Genomic DNA, 16,126 nt, shown 5'->3' with positions numbered 1-16,126 from the left:
AAACACCCACACGCTGACACTTGTACACCAACACAACCGCTAAGAAGTGGCCGTGAAAATTCTTCTTGGGATTGTTTGGGCCTGACAGCACATACCACGGCCCTGTGCTAAACAGATTACGTCAAGAGGAGGAGAAATATGGAGAACTCGCGATCCAGAAGAGACATTTAGAGTGTGTGTGTGTGTGTGAGTGAGCTAGAGAGAGAGAGAGAGAGAGAGAGAGAGAGAGAGAGAAATTTGAAACACAGAAAGAGATATGGATAGGAATGGGTAAATCTCACAAAACCATTTCTAGGTCACATTTTAACCCAAAAAGCTTGTATTTTTACTAAACATATTGAATTACTTAATGAATGCATGAATCAATGCATGCATGCATATATATTCATATCATCATATCATAAATATGAGTCAGGTTCTGGTTCTGGGCAGGTTCCATAAGATTCGAAGGTGGGTGCAGGAGGAAAGCAGCGTTTTAGCCAGCATTCTTTGCCTCTCTCTCCATCCTCTTCACTCAGAGGCCAGCCCAAGAAGAGCTCAGCAATCACACATCCCAGCGACCACATGTCTATGGCTTCACAAAAAGGCAGGCCAAGAATGATCTCCGGAGCCCTGTTATGACAGAAACACCAATATAAGAAGCAGGGTCAGCATTAGAAAACAAAACCTCAAAACTGACCCTCAAATTTCACACTCAGACTAAAAACTCTGAGAACTATAGTGCTGTACTGAATGTACTTCTGGCACTGAACTCCTTATTTGATTCTATTCTTTTGATTGAACTTCTAAATCTGAATATTTTTGGCCATTGCAGATTATCACAAAAAAAAAGTAAAATGTTTTTTGTTTTGTTTTTTGTTGCAGTGGCCGGATTTAAAACCACTAGCCTTAATTATTGGAGAAATTCAGCATCCATCACCAAAGAGAAATCTGTCATTTTCACCAGATGATCTAGTTATGATATTTTGATAAAAAATAAATAAATAAACATGCAGATTATTCGTTCACAATAAGATCAACAGTATGCATTGGTTACACACATGCATTTAGAGAATATAGGCCAATTTATAAAACCAAACTGACTTGGAACTTTACTGTACAGCACTGAGCAGGGGGAAAAATGTGCACAGGACTGCCTGGAAAAGGTGACTCACATGGACAATTTAATTTCAGAGAGAGTGGCACACAGCCCAGAAATTAAGAACATTTTTTTTCCCATTTGTTTAGTGCAAACCTATAAAACTGATACAATGAGTAACAGAGGCAGTGGATATCTGTGTCTGTGTGCAGGGTGGCCAACCGGCACCAACTCTCTAACTCTGTGACATCAGCAGAACGGGAGATACACTACTACAAGAAGCACAACATATATTTTAGTAAAAACCAGTGCATAAAAAAAAAGATATATAATAATAATAATTATTATTATAATAATAATTAAATTAACAGATCAGTCTGATCAAATAATTCAAAATAAAGTTATATATTTTTAGCCAGCCCTAAAGCCCTAGGGGTCTACAATATAAAGGAAAAATATGTAAGTGATAATGCACATCCAGCCAGTTATCTCAGGGCTGGCATCACCCTGCACGTGTTTATTCTGCAATAACAACCGGCTGTACAGTATCCCTCTTTTTACATGACTACTTGCCACATAAGTAAATAATAAGACACAAAATATCAATATGAAAAACCATACCTGATTAATATCTTAAATCCATTACAATTTACAAAACAATCGTTCTGGCTACAAGACAAACTTCAAGTATTGCTGCGGGTCTACTATTAATACGGAAATCCTCTGGTTTCATTTTACAGTAAATACAGTCAATAACTGAGGTGCAAGATGATAGAAGTTGCATTTGAATGAAACTAGAGTGTGATATGAGAGATGTGAAAACAAATACCCAGATGAGTGGTATGTTATTCGGTGTTGTAATCGGGGGATAACGTTCCTAGGAATGTCGGGATTGACCAATCAGAATCAAGCTTTTTTTAGAGAGCTGTGTAATAATAAATATAATTAAAACTAGTATTTAAATTAAAGATTAATCTTCAACTCAATGGATCAAACTTTGCAGAGCTTAACAGGTACAAACAAAACATAAAACTTCATATTTAAAAACACCTTTTCAAAGGCCCAGGCAAAGAATTGGTTTTACGTGGGTTACCAGGTGAGTGAGCTCTACTTCAAGTGTAGCCATGGTGACACAGGAAGCCTTGTGACTGCTTAGCAACAAATCACCACAGTGAGCTCATTGAATGGCATTAAGGTCTCTCCATGTGAGACCCTGATGCTGCTCCAGTCAGTGTTCATCTGAGTAAGTCTGTCTGACAGATTATTGTCACTCAGACTACACAAGCACAAACACACTTTTATTATAATATAAGGAATATTGTGTAAATCACAATAATGTTAAAAGTATTACACCAACAAAGTATTAACATGATGTAAATAAAAGATTGTTATTGACCTCTTCAGTGATTACAAAGGGAACACTTTTTCCTGGCTTTGTTTAAAACCCAATCACAATTTGAATAACAGTTTTATTTCTCATGCTACTAGCTACACAGTGCAGCGGGACTGAATTGGAAAAGGTGATGACTGACAGCGAGAACCATGGCAATGGGCGGGACAATAGTAAGCATAGTTAACTTAAAAGTTGTTTCAAACCTGTATGAGTTTTTTCCTGTTGAGCACAAAAGACATTCTAATGAATGCTGGTAACCAAACAGTTAGCTATTGACTTACAATCAATCTTCAAAATATCTAAAAAAAAAAAAAAAACTCTCCTTCAAAACATAAGAAACAAAAATCCTACAAAACAGAAACAAGTGGAAGGGGAGTACATGATGATGGAATTGACATGAAAAGTCTTTGCATGAAAATACAACTACTTGTTGGACATTTTTTGGCTACTTTTAAACTGTCTTTGCATGAAAATACAACTACTTGTTATGTGTAGTGTGCACCATTTCTCAAAAGAAGTTATGAACAAATTTACTAATTTAAACTGAATTTGTAGGTATCTCTTTAAAAAGCTGAGACTTTGTTTTATATTAAAAGTGCCAAAAGCACAAAGCTTATTGCAATTATTGGGTGGATGGCGCAACATAAATAATGCATGCATTCAAAGATGTGAAATATTATTTCCAAGCACACTGTCCCTGCGAGTATATGACACATGGAATGATTTCAGCTAATAATCCCACATATTTCAAATCAGTTGGCAGGCCACCAGAATTTATCTCGGTGCTCCGGGCCATTTGCATGCGCAATATAGGCTATACTCTTAAAATATTATAAAAAAAGTGAAGTGAAGTAAAGTGACATACAGACAAGTATGGTGACCCATACTCAGAATTTGTGCTCTGCATTTAACCCATCCAAAGTGCACACACAGCAGTGAACACACACACACACCGTGAACACACACCCGGAGCAGTGGGCAGCCATTTTTGCTGCAGCGCCCGGGGAGCAGTTGAGGGTTCAGTGCCTTACTCAAGGGCACCTCAGACGTGGTATTGCCGGCCCGAGACTAGAACCCACAACCTTAGGGTTAGGAGTCTAACCACTAGGCCATGACCCCCCCCCCCCCTTTTTTTTTACTTTAATCTTTTAAATGCTATGACTTAATTCTCATAATTTTGACTTTATTCTCAAAATATTTCAACTTTTTTCTTATAATTTTGATTTTATTATTATATTGCTACAACCTTATTCTCAAAATTTTTTACTTTATTTTTGTATTGCTACAACCTTATTCTCGTAATTTTAACTTTTTTTTGCAAAATATTACGACTTTAATGTCCTAATCTATAATTTTTTAACATGCCACTAAAATACTGTTGTAGCGGAGCATATTAGTGCAATTAGAAAATTCTAACTGCGCACATACTATGTTGATGATGAAACTATGTATACCCTTGCATACACTTAAAAATCAAAGTATACTTTGGGCTTAACCTTAATTGAAAAGTGTTATTTGTGAGGTGTGCATGGGTGACAGTCATTTATGAGGTTCCATTTTCGATTTGGATGCTGCCTAGAAAGGTTGATGCCTAAGTAGACAGGGGAAACAAATGTTGGAGGTCCATTTAGGGCCTGGTGCATTAATGTGGGACATGCATAATATTCAGTTTAAAAAACTCTGCATTAAGCCTCCTCCTACAAGCTCCCTTAAATCAGATGAAGGAGTTCAGAGAGCTTCCTGATGTCTCCATGCATAAAGCAGCCCATTCTCAAGCAGCCGCTGGGTGATGATCCACTGCAGTTCTCGTATATATTATCTCCCTCATAAGCATATGAGAGCCAATCCATTAACGGCATCTCCGTCCATATATCTGATCTGTCTATGAGCGGCACTGAATAATCACGGCAATGAAAATATCTGCCCAGAGTGACTGCATACTGTAATGAAAACTGGAGGGTGGGTTGTTCCTCTGTGTAGATCAGTGGTTCCCAACCTTTTGTCTATGCAGGTCCCCATGCTTACATTTAAGAAGCCTTGGGTTTTTAAATTTGTAGATTCAGACAACATGAAGAGTTATCAGAAATCAAGAACCAGCTCGACACAGTGTTTGTACAGATCATAAGAATGAAATTCAAGCACTTTCACAGAACTTACAAGTAGTGTTAGTCTGTGTTTTTTAAGGGTTGTGAAGCTATTAATAATAAACTATAATAGTATAAATTAACTTGACAAAAAAAAAAAAAAAAAAAATCATTATTGGTCACACATTGCATTTTAAATTAACACAACTGACCCAACTAACTAATCAGGGTCCAAGGTATCAGCCAAAAAGTCATGGTAACAAATTATAAAATTAAACATGATATGCTTTATCATTTGAAAATTAAAAAAAAAAAAAAAAAAAAAAAAACAATCAACTGGTTATAATATAAGGTAATACACGCATCTGCCATATCATATCTATAAAACACTTTTGGGTCTGTTCCCAAAATATTTGAGTCTGAAATTCATTTAGTAATATAGTAATTTAGTCTGAAGTCTGGTTAAAATATTATATATATATAAAATAATAATAATAATCAGACTCAAACGACGCCTACGGTTGTGACTTTAGTGTACTTTTATTATTGAACATTTATTATCAAACATATTTATTCAATATAAACACAGAATAAACCACATGACTAACATTGTTCCTTCGGAACAAAGTTATATATCTTTGGAAAAACATGAGGGTGAAGAAATTACAGAATTTTCATTTGCATGAACTTATGCTTCATAAGTGAACAGCAAGTTAAACCCGGTTTAATAGCCTTCCCGTTACGCAGTCATTGGTTTGTTTGGTGAATTACAGGTCTCACTCCACTGCTGTTATTACGGTCCTCACTCACAATTGTGGATTAAGTGTGCAATCTGTGAAAGCAAATACCTATGTGTTACTTTAGCGTGTTCCCTGATAAGTAGCTGGGTGGCATGAACCTTGTGTAGGTCTGTAAACTTCAAGGAAATGTTCATGATCATGCTAATGTTAAGTTTTCTCTTGGTAAAAAAATAAATAAATAAATAAAAAATTTGCAATGTAACAAAGGATGACAGTGTCAAACAACCACAGAAGCCCTGTTGAACGTAGGATCTTAAATTAACAACTACATAACACCTAAACACTATCACAGAGCAAGGCTACCTTTCCACAAAGCTCAAGCTTTTGAAAGCAATAAAGGTTGTGATACTATATTTAGAGGAGAAAGGAATGGAGTGCTAATAGGAAATATCACCTGGAGGCTTATTACCTGAGGATACTAAAGAACATTAGATTTGATACCAAACTGCAGGATGGTTATGTATAAAAACCCCAAAAAATAAACCCAAAAACCATTATAATAGTAAGACAGACAAAACAATTCCTTGAAAGGCTGAAGATGTTTTGATGCAATCACACACACAAATGCATATGAAACCTATTGCTTGATAATACAGTCTCACAGATAGGTTGGAACTAGAACTATTGGAACTATTCTGCAGAGACCGAAGGAAATTCCCAGCTAATCTGAAAAGCCACTTTCAAGGTTTCTAGTGCAAGTGTACAGAAAGGACATTCCTAAACAAGACATCCTCAAGATAGTATCTTTTATGTTTCCAGAAAGCATGCAGAGATCTTCATATATCAAGATTAAGAAAACCAAACAAAGGCACTATCAAATCTAAAAACACCTGTAGATGAAGCGAAATCAAACCAAAGCCTACTGCATCTAAGCAGATACAGGCAAAACAGTACTCTTGTAGTAGACAAGGGCTTCAATATTTGAGCGAAGGTAAGTGACAAACACACCCTTCATGTCTCCGGCATGGCCTTCTGTCAGCAAACAGCTGAACATAGCACATAGTCCAACATGAACTCTATAAGAAAACTGAGGAAAACTTTTTAGAGCATGTGAACAGACAGAAATCCCCTTCATCACAGGACTGTAATCTGAGGATCCTTCCTTAAGATTGAACATTTTACAGAAATATTTACTTTCTGTAATCCATTGTTTTTTTAAATACCACACGAGATTGGAATATAAGGGACCTCAAATTTTATAAAACCTAAAATCAAGTAATTCACCAACTCTTTATTTCCTTATTCTAGTGTACAGCTACGATGATGGAGGAAGATAAGCCGGAAATTTCTGAGTCACATCATAGTTCTCTTTTGAGACCACTTCTGGGAAGTGCAACTAAACAAAGACCAATAAAGAATCTGATTCCAGAGTGAGGGAAGTGCATTCTTAACTCTGTGACCTTGTGGGAGGGATATCCATAAAGTCCTAAGTTCTGGTTTATTTACAGTATGTTTAATTAAAGGGCACTTGAAGCATTTAACAATATCAATCCACAAGGACAAATTTATGCCTTCTAACAGTGTTAATGTGAAACAAAACGTTTTAGTTCTGAAACAAACAAAAATGTTAGGTTAGGTATACTTTATTGTCCCAATGGGAAATTTGTTTTAGGCTCACGAATAAAAAAAAAAAAAAAAAAACAAAATATAATAATAATAATAATAATAATAATAATAATAATATAATATTTTTAGGCTCACGAATATATATATATATATATGTTAGGTTAGGTATACTTTATTGTCCCAATGGGAAATTTGTTTTAGGCTCACGAATACAACCACTGCATTGACAAAAAATATAAAACCAACACATAACATAATAACAGAGAAGAAAAATACACAATTTAAAAAAAAAAAAAAAAAAAAAAAAAAACCTTACACAAATATTAAACTTAGAATAATAATTTCTACTTGATATTATTTAATAACTTAACAGCTGAAGGAATGAATTGAGTTCTTGAAACGGTTTAGTCTACAGCTAGGCATTCGTAATCTTCTCCCCGATGGCAACAATTCAAACTCAGAATACAGGGTATGTGTTGTATCACACAGAATCTTATTTGCCTCCCTCAGTATAGATCTTTCATATAGGGTCTGGAGTAGGGCTGTGCGATTAATCGAAATCGTAATAAAATCAGCATTTGAGCGTGCGCGATTTCTAAATCGCTTTATAGCACGATTTTCTGCGGTCCCGACCTCCCGCAGTATGCTATCCGATCCAATCAGAATGCAACGCACCTAAGTGGAGCGCGAGAACAGAACAGACTGGGCATATGCCCAGGTTCACACACTCTGTCTGTGATGCGTATTTTTTCCGAGCCCATGTTAATGGATCAGAACGTTCACATTGCACGTGGTAAAAGATGAACAGAAAAGGTTAGAAATCGAAAGGTGCGAAAAGAATGAATATCTAGCGCATTAGCATAGAGAGAGTTGTGAGTGATTGAGTGAGTGAGAGGAGACATGTTTTAAGTGCGCGCATTCTCTCCGGACGAGAGCAGCTTGTATCTGAGCACGCGTGTCTGGTTTTGTGACAAAACAAAGGAAATCTGCGTGCGAGCGGACAGATTCGCGCTCGCGCATTATTTTAATGTGCTTTCACGTTACAATAACGCGCTCTCGCTGCTGCTTCTGCACCGCATACACATACTGTATGCACTGCAGACGGAGCACGTGTGAACCTTGGGCAATAAATATATTTCAGCACCTGAGGCACCGCTACAACGAGCTCTATGACCAATGCATGGCAAAAAAAAAAAAAAAAAGCCCTGGACACTGGATTTATTTTATTTTATTTCTTTTTTTGCCATATGTCTAGACATTTTGTTTGACATCTTTACTTAGTGATTATTTTGACTTATGTCTGTTCTAGAGGCATGTTACAACTGTTTGATAAAGCTCTCATTGGTTTTCTTTTGGAAATATGTTTCAAATTCATACTGAATGCATTTATGACTGTAAAGCATGTCTGTGTGTCTCAAAATCGTGATTAAAATCGAAATCGCAAAATTGATCAAAAAATCGTGATAGGTTTTTTTTGTCCATATCGCACAGCCCTAGTCTGGAGATAAAAAGGTTCTGTTCTGCCCATGATCTTCATGGCCGTTTTAATAAGACGTCCAAGCCTAGATTTCAGATGTACTGATAAATTACCATACCAAAGATGTATTCCGTATATGATCACATTCTCCAATACAGCCTGGTAAAACATCATCATAATCTTACTACTGACACCGTAAAGTCTGAGCCTTCTCAAAAAATACATTCACTGTTGTAGCCGAGTGCACAAAGTATCTATATGAACCTGCCATGTTAGAGAACAATCAATGTAAACACCAAGATATTTATATGAGGACACTTGTGTGACAGGAACATCATGAATATATATATATATATATATAGTGGAAATCCAGCAAGAGCAGCAGAATGTATAGCAGACTACGTTCACCAACAACTACAGTGCTCTCCAGAGGCTCCAGTATTCATTTTAGGTGATTTTAATCAGTGCAAGCTTGAACTGTTTTTACCTGGTTTTAAGTGCTATGGTAACATTAAAAAGGCTTATGAGGCCAGAGCGAAACCACCGCTGGCTAACTCCGACCACAACACTATCCATCTAATTCCTACATACAGGACTATGCTCAAGCGCAGTAAACCATGTATGAGGGAAGTAACTGTATGGTCGGACGACGCCACAGAGAGACTTAAAGGTTGTTTACTCTGTACAGATTGGAATGTTTTTATGATCCGGACATTGACACAACTACTGAGACAATAACGGATTATATTAATTTTTGTGTGGACAATGTACTTCCTAAAAAGAATGTTATTATATATCCAAAAAACAAACCCTATATAACTAAAGAAATTAAGAATTGCATTAACAGGAAAAAGGCTGCGTTTAAAAAACATGATCTTGCTGGGTTGAAAATAATACAAAAAGAGCTTAATCATCAGTTAAAAGAAGCAAGGGGGCGACAGAAAGACCTTATTGAGCGTCAGTTTTCCACTTCAAATTTGAAAAAAAGGTGGAACACAATGAAGGCCTGTTACTAATATGGAATCAAATAGACCATTTATTAGTATGAGTGATGATTTACAGAAAGCTAATGAACTTAATAAATTTTACCTGTGGTTTCAAACTCACGATTTTTCTGATAAATGCAGATCTGTTATTGGTTCTCTGACAGATATTATGGGCAGCAGATTACAGGTAGACAGTTCTAAGGTGCAACTGCTATTTCATCAGTTATGCACAAGGAAATCTAAGGGACCTGATGGGATCTCCGCCCAGCTTTTGAAAACCTGTGCTGCAGAACTTACTCCAGTGTGGTGTACACTCTTTCAGCGTTCATTGGACTCACATATAGTTCCTGCGCTCTGGAAAAAGCTGTGATCATTCCTATTCCGAAAAAGCCACACCCGTCCGAGAATAATGATTTTAGACCTGTAGCATTGACATCAATAATAATGAAATGTTTTGAGAAGTACATTGTGTCCATATTGAAAAGTGAAGTAATATCTAAACTAGATCTGTGGCAGTTTGCATACAGACAGGGCAGGAGTATGGATGATGCAGTAGGAAGGATCACCCATCTAGTATCTAAACATCTGGACCACTCAAAGGCATACGCACGCCTACTTTTTATTATTTTTAGTTCAGCTTTTAATACTTTGCAACCCTATTTATTATTGGAGAAATTAAAAGAGATGGATGTAAATCCTTTTATTATTAAATGGTATTTTTCTTTTCTAACGAATAGAACACAACAGGTTAAGGTTAACAAGAAGATTTCCAACCCTCAGGATATTAGTACAGGAGCCCCGCAAGGGTGTGTCAGCTCCCCAGTTCTCTTCACACTGTACACAAACAGTTGTGTGAGGAATAATAGTAACAACTATATTGTGAAATTTAGTGATGATACTGCGATTCTGAGCTTATTATATAAAGATCAAGACATTTCGTCTTACTGCTCTGAGATTAATCAGTTCATAGAGTGGTGTGATGCCAACCACCTGATTGTAAATGTGAAGAAAACTGAAGAGATGATATTTGATCCAAAGTCAAACGGAAACCATAGCCCTATATATATATATATATATATATATATATATATAATCTATGTAACTCTGTCAGATTACCTCATGTCTCATTCACCGCGTTTTTAAAGCTCAAAGTAGAAGGTGCCGGCTGTCGCCATCTTGGCAGCACGTCACTGCGCGTCACTCCCGGATCATCGAAAACGGGCAAAAAAGGTGGGAGCTGGTTGCTGGTCCACCTGTCCACCTGTCACTCAAATGGCCACACACTTAATTATGCAGAACTTTAAGGCTTAATATAATTTAAACGGATGAGTTACAAAAAAAAATACAAAATTTACCCCCCTCACAGTTGTCATGAAGGGCAAAATTAGCTATATAGACCAAAATTATTTTTTGTACGAGGCTGTAAACGTGTTTTTTTCTGCTGTAAAGTTGGGCATTTTAAAGGAGTCATATGATGCTGCTAAAAAGAACATTATTTGGTGTATTTGGTGTAATGAAATGTGTTTATGCCGTTTAAGGTAAAAAAATAAAAAATCTTTTCCACATATTGTACATTATTGTTTCTCCTCTATGCCCCACCTTCTGAAACGCGTCGATTTTCACGAGGCTCATCTCTCGGAAAAGCAAGGTGTGCTGTGATTGGCCAGCTATCCAGCACATTGTGATTGGCCAAATGCCTCAAACGTGAGACGGAAATGTTAGGCCTCTTAACATATTATGATGCCTTGTCCGGCCGGAGCGTCGAGACATAAACATAAAACCCATTATAAATGTGATATAAACATGATTTCTAGTCGTGTTTTCTTTTGGAAGGCAAAAACAAAGTAGTTTTGCTTTCTCAATGAAACAACGTCACACACCGCGACCTTGAGTGAGCTGAGGCTGGAGGCCTAGAGTGAGCCGCGGTCTAGAGTGAGCCCCAGCCGGCTTGAGTGAACAGAGGCAGGCGGCTTAAGAGAGGTGCGGCAGGCAGATTCTACGAAGGAGCGTACTTTGGTCTTCCAGCAACCACATGTGACGACCCCGGGCTGGACGCCGCCTCGTCCACGGTGAAAGCCAATTCAGCGATCCACAGTGCAAAGTTGATGTATTTCCACTATAATATATACCCCTATAAAATATTGTGATATGAATTTTAGCTCAAATTGCCCACCCCTAAATTATATTTAGACCACTTAACTTAGTGATTGCTATCAAGATGTGAAGAAACTTTCAACCAGCATAACAAAACATGTTTTTGAACCAAATCACCTACCCTGCCATTAATCAGAATCTCAATTTGCTTAGTGTAGTTATTAAATCACAAAAACTGGGTGTCTACAGATATGAACAAGTTAAATTTAAGAGTTTTTAAAACCTTTTTAATACCACCTGATATGAAATTTAAGACCAAAGCTATTATGGAAATCACACATTATTTTACGTACGTATAATGTAATATTTAATTTGTTAAATGACAGCAATTTGTTAAATTGTAATATGGACCGAGACACTAACACGATTGAAAAGAGGTTTTGATTCCACTTTGAAAATTATGGTACAAGTCAATGCAAAGACATTTTACTTTTTTCAGTCTTCTCACTGAAATGGGTTTGGATATCTTAAGGTTGCTTTCAAATCTTTCTACTGTCCTTGGTGAGAGCTGATCCTTGATACCACATCTCAAACAGGCCTTGACAACACTAAGAATCCTTGATGCACTAGATACACTACACTAGATTTGACAAGTTTGATTTTTTTTTCTCTCTCTCCCTTTTTTCCCCCCAATGTGACTTACACATGCACAATGCTACAACACTCATCATTTGTTGCACCTGATCAGGTATTAAGATGTATATAAAAACGAGGAGAGCAAATGATGTCAAGAGAAATGAAACCCTCTTTAAAAAATATAAATTAGTAGTGAATGAAGTATATAAAAAGACAATTTACTTTGTTCCTCGTATGGGGACACAATTTAATTGCCCTTGTTTGCCATATTGCCATTGCCAGCAGATAAATGATTGATCATTTAATTTGATTGTTTGTTATTTTCATAGAATTCTGGATGCATTTTAACAAAAGGTGTGGGGCTAAATTTCTGGGATTGCTGGAACACACCCTCTTTTTAAACTTCTGTCTATATATTCCTGCTTCTAAAAGCAACAAAACAGCTGACACTGGAAGACAGTGACCTTGACTGAGCGCTAAATTGATCTCTTGTATTTTGCTCTGCCTTTTTTCACTTTGACTGCCAGCACACTTCACCATCTATAGAAGTCAAACTGAGTTGGCTTTCCTCCCATCAGCTAATTTTAGGCAGCGGTCTCCAGCACACAGCCCCCACTGTGAGTTTAAGAGAACTCTCCCTAGAGAAGCAAAAATGGGGGTGAGCATGGATCACTTTCACGTGACATGGGCAGGTTTTGGTTTAAAGGTTACAGACAGGTGGAGAAAAAGTGTTAAACAAGTGTTTTCACATGTCTGGTCTATATTAAAAAATATTTATATTTAAACAGCAAGTGGTTCTTATTCATGCAGTTTTTAACATGAAAATTTGTAATATTTTTTTTTTTTTTTTAAATACTTTTTTAAACGCACATATACCAAAAAGCTCAGAAAGCTTCAAACATCTGTCAATCATAAACTTTCCTTAACATTACTGTATATCTAATATCTGGCCTAGTCTGATACCAATAAAAGTATAGTACCTTTAACACCATTTAATAGATTTCACAAATGTCAATTCCATGGAAAAGTCATAACGCCAAAGAAATCTGAACCAACTGTACAAATAACACCTACAAAAAGTAAACATGACTTATCACACAAACGTGTGAGAGCTTAATCATCTGAGATGGACATGATTTCCAGTAGTATGGGGGTGTTTACACTTTCTTAGAGACATGGTTGAAAATAAGATCCCAAAGATGACAACGCACAGAAAGACAGCAGAATGTGAGTGTATCACCAGCTACATTTCAATTAGTCATGCTGCTGTTAACTCATGTCAAATCAACCAAATTTCAGAAACCCCAGCTAAAATGTTGGATTTTGTTCATTTTTTATTTAATTTAATTTAATTCTGTGTACCCATACACATGAACTAGACAAAATGGCTAGCAATATGGTCACTATCTTCTCTTATACATTAGAAGCTGTTGCTGCCCTCAAATTAAAAAAAAGATTTGAGAAAAAATTTACTGTACCATGGTACAACAGTAATATCCATTCTCTCAAAAAAGAAACCCATGATCTTGAGCGCAAATGGAGAAAAACTCACTTAGAAGTTTTTAGAATTGCATGGAAAAACAGTATGTCCAGCTAGGCTCTAAAAGCTATCAGACTTTTCTTTTGAAAGTAGAAAATAACCAAAACAATCCAAGGTTTTAATTTAGCACAGTGGCAAGATTAACAAATAATCAGACATCACCCCAACTGAATATTCACTCACAGTTTAGTAGTAACGACTTACTGAATTTCTTCACTGCTAAAATAGATAGCACTAACCAAATGTAGAATCTAGAGTGTCTTGTAATTCAGCTTCATTAATCACACCTAAAAAAAAATTGCAGCGCTTTACAATAGGACAGGAAGAGCTAAATAAATGTATCACTGCATCTAAACCAACAACACGTTTATTAGATCCTGTAACTACTAAATTACTGAAAGCGTTGTTACTTGTGACAGAAGAACTGCTTCTCAATATTATTTAAAGAGGTCCTATTATGCTCTTTTACAAGGTCTTGATTTTGTTTTGGGGGTATACTAGGACAGGCTCTCTCATACTAGGTTGTTCGAAAAACACATTATTTTTCACATACTTTACATTGTTACAGTACCTCTCTCTCCAGTCTGGCATGAACGGCTCGAATAGTTCCTGTATCAAATGAAGGCCCACCTTCTGAAATACAAAATGTGCTGTGATTGGTTAGCTGGGCCAGTGTGTGTTGTGATTGGCAGCACCTGGTCGGAAAAAAAATGTCATGTCCCTTACCGCCACCTGCTGCAAGCTTCAGTGTAAATACTGCATCAAATAAATTTAAGCGTGATTTAAACCTGGAAGATTGTAACCACTCTAAGTTTGGCTGTCTTGGGAAAACTAGCTGTCTCCGACATTGTGATAACACTGGTTATATAAAAAAAAAATAATAATATAATAATTTTCACAAATGACTTGCTTCTTGATCAGACTGCATCTCATTACTAGATTTGCTTCATCTTGGAGCTGCGTTCAATGCTATAGATCATGAAATACTCATAGATTGATTACAAAACTATATGGGTATTCAAGGGCAGGCTTTAAGATGGTTTAGATCCTACCTGTCCAAATGTTACCACTTTGTTTATTTAAGCAGGGAATAATCTCAATTAACACCAGAAAAGGATGGAGTGCCACAAGGATCTGTCTTAGGCCCTCTGCTATTTTCTGCTAATGAAACTCAAATATATATTCAAACAAGACCCGATGAACTTCTAAATTATCTAAGCTAACAGAGTGTGTTGAAAATGTAAAAGATTGGATGACCAATAATTTTCTACTATTAAATTTTTGTATAAGACTTGAATATTACTTACGTATTGGACCAAAAAAAACAGTACACTCTCTTAGATTATAATTTGCATCTAGACAGATGCACTATTACTACCTCTACAGTCAAAAACTTAGGTGTTATATTAGATTAACTTTTCTTTTGAAAATCATATTTCACGCGTTACAAAAACAGCACTCTTCTATCTTAGAAACATCGCTAAGCTACAAAACGTTACCCGTTTCTGATGCAGAAAAGCTAGTTCATGCATTCATGACCTCTATACAAGACTATTGTAATGTACTGCTAGGTGGTTGTCCTGCATCTTCAATAAGTGCAATAAGTCAAGTAGTCCAAAATGAAGCTGCTAGCATCCTCACCAGGTCAAGAAAATCATATTACCCCAATTTTACAATCTCTACACTGTCTACCTATTAAGTTTCGTATCAGTTACAAAATATTACTACTTACTTATAGGGTAGTACCTAGTACTTTTTGGTAGTACCTAGGGCAGCTAAGTCTACAATAGGAGGTAGAGCTTTTTCGCATTTGGCTCCCAAACTCTGGAATAGCCTTCCTGATAACGTTCGGGGTTCAGACACACTCTCTCTGTTTAAATCTAGATTAAAGACACATCTCTTTGGCCAAGCATTCAAATAATGCATCCCAAAATCTTGTACTGCAGTTATATCTGATCAAATGCACATTATTATTCCTTAACTTGGGTTGAACAAATCATTTTTGCTTGGTTGGAACAGCAGCTACACTAATTATGTCTCTATTTGTTTCTCTGTTTCTTCTGAATTACACAAGCTTCAGTCTGGATCCAGCCCTTACAAAGACCTGAGATGACCGAACACCAGAGAAGAGATGACGCAAACCCCTCAGAGGACCTCAGATGATGCCAACCCTGAAACAACATACAGAACTACCAAATTTTGCAACAAGTTTGATTGCAACATATAATCATTGCTTATAGTGTTAATAGTGTTCATCGTCTTTTTGATTACATCATTAACTGAATTTTTCCGTAAATTTCTGCCATATGTACATCAATTTGACACAGTCACCACTGACAAGCTACTACTAAATATATTGTAGAAACTTAATTTCCCGTAAAGCTGCTTTGCAACGATTTGTATAAACCTGAATTATACAAAAATAAAAAATATCAAACATCCAACATTTACACAAAACATAAAACAAATTTA

At 36.4% G+C, this 16,126-nt stretch overlaps 1 protein-coding gene across 1 annotated transcript in view; it reads right to left on the bottom strand.

Annotated features, from left to right (window-relative positions):
* LOC109103625 (homeodomain-interacting protein kinase 3-like) overlaps positions 1–16,126 on the bottom strand; it is a 68,040-nt gene that overhangs the window by 35,200 nt on the left and 16,714 nt on the right. The window contains exon 3 of the mRNA XM_042774717.1: positions 515–612. Coding sequence (XP_042630651.1) covers positions 515–612 — 98 coding nt within the window. The remainder of the gene's footprint in view (positions 1–514; positions 613–16,126) is intronic.

This window comes from Cyprinus carpio, chromosome A18, assembly GCF_018340385.1.
Source record: "Cyprinus carpio isolate SPL01 chromosome A18, ASM1834038v1, whole genome shotgun sequence".
Lineage (NCBI taxonomy): Eukaryota > Metazoa > Chordata > Actinopteri > Cypriniformes > Cyprinidae > Cyprinus > Cyprinus carpio.
The sequence above is the reverse complement of the archived record's forward strand: the minus strand, read 5'-3'. Positions and strand labels throughout refer to the sequence as shown.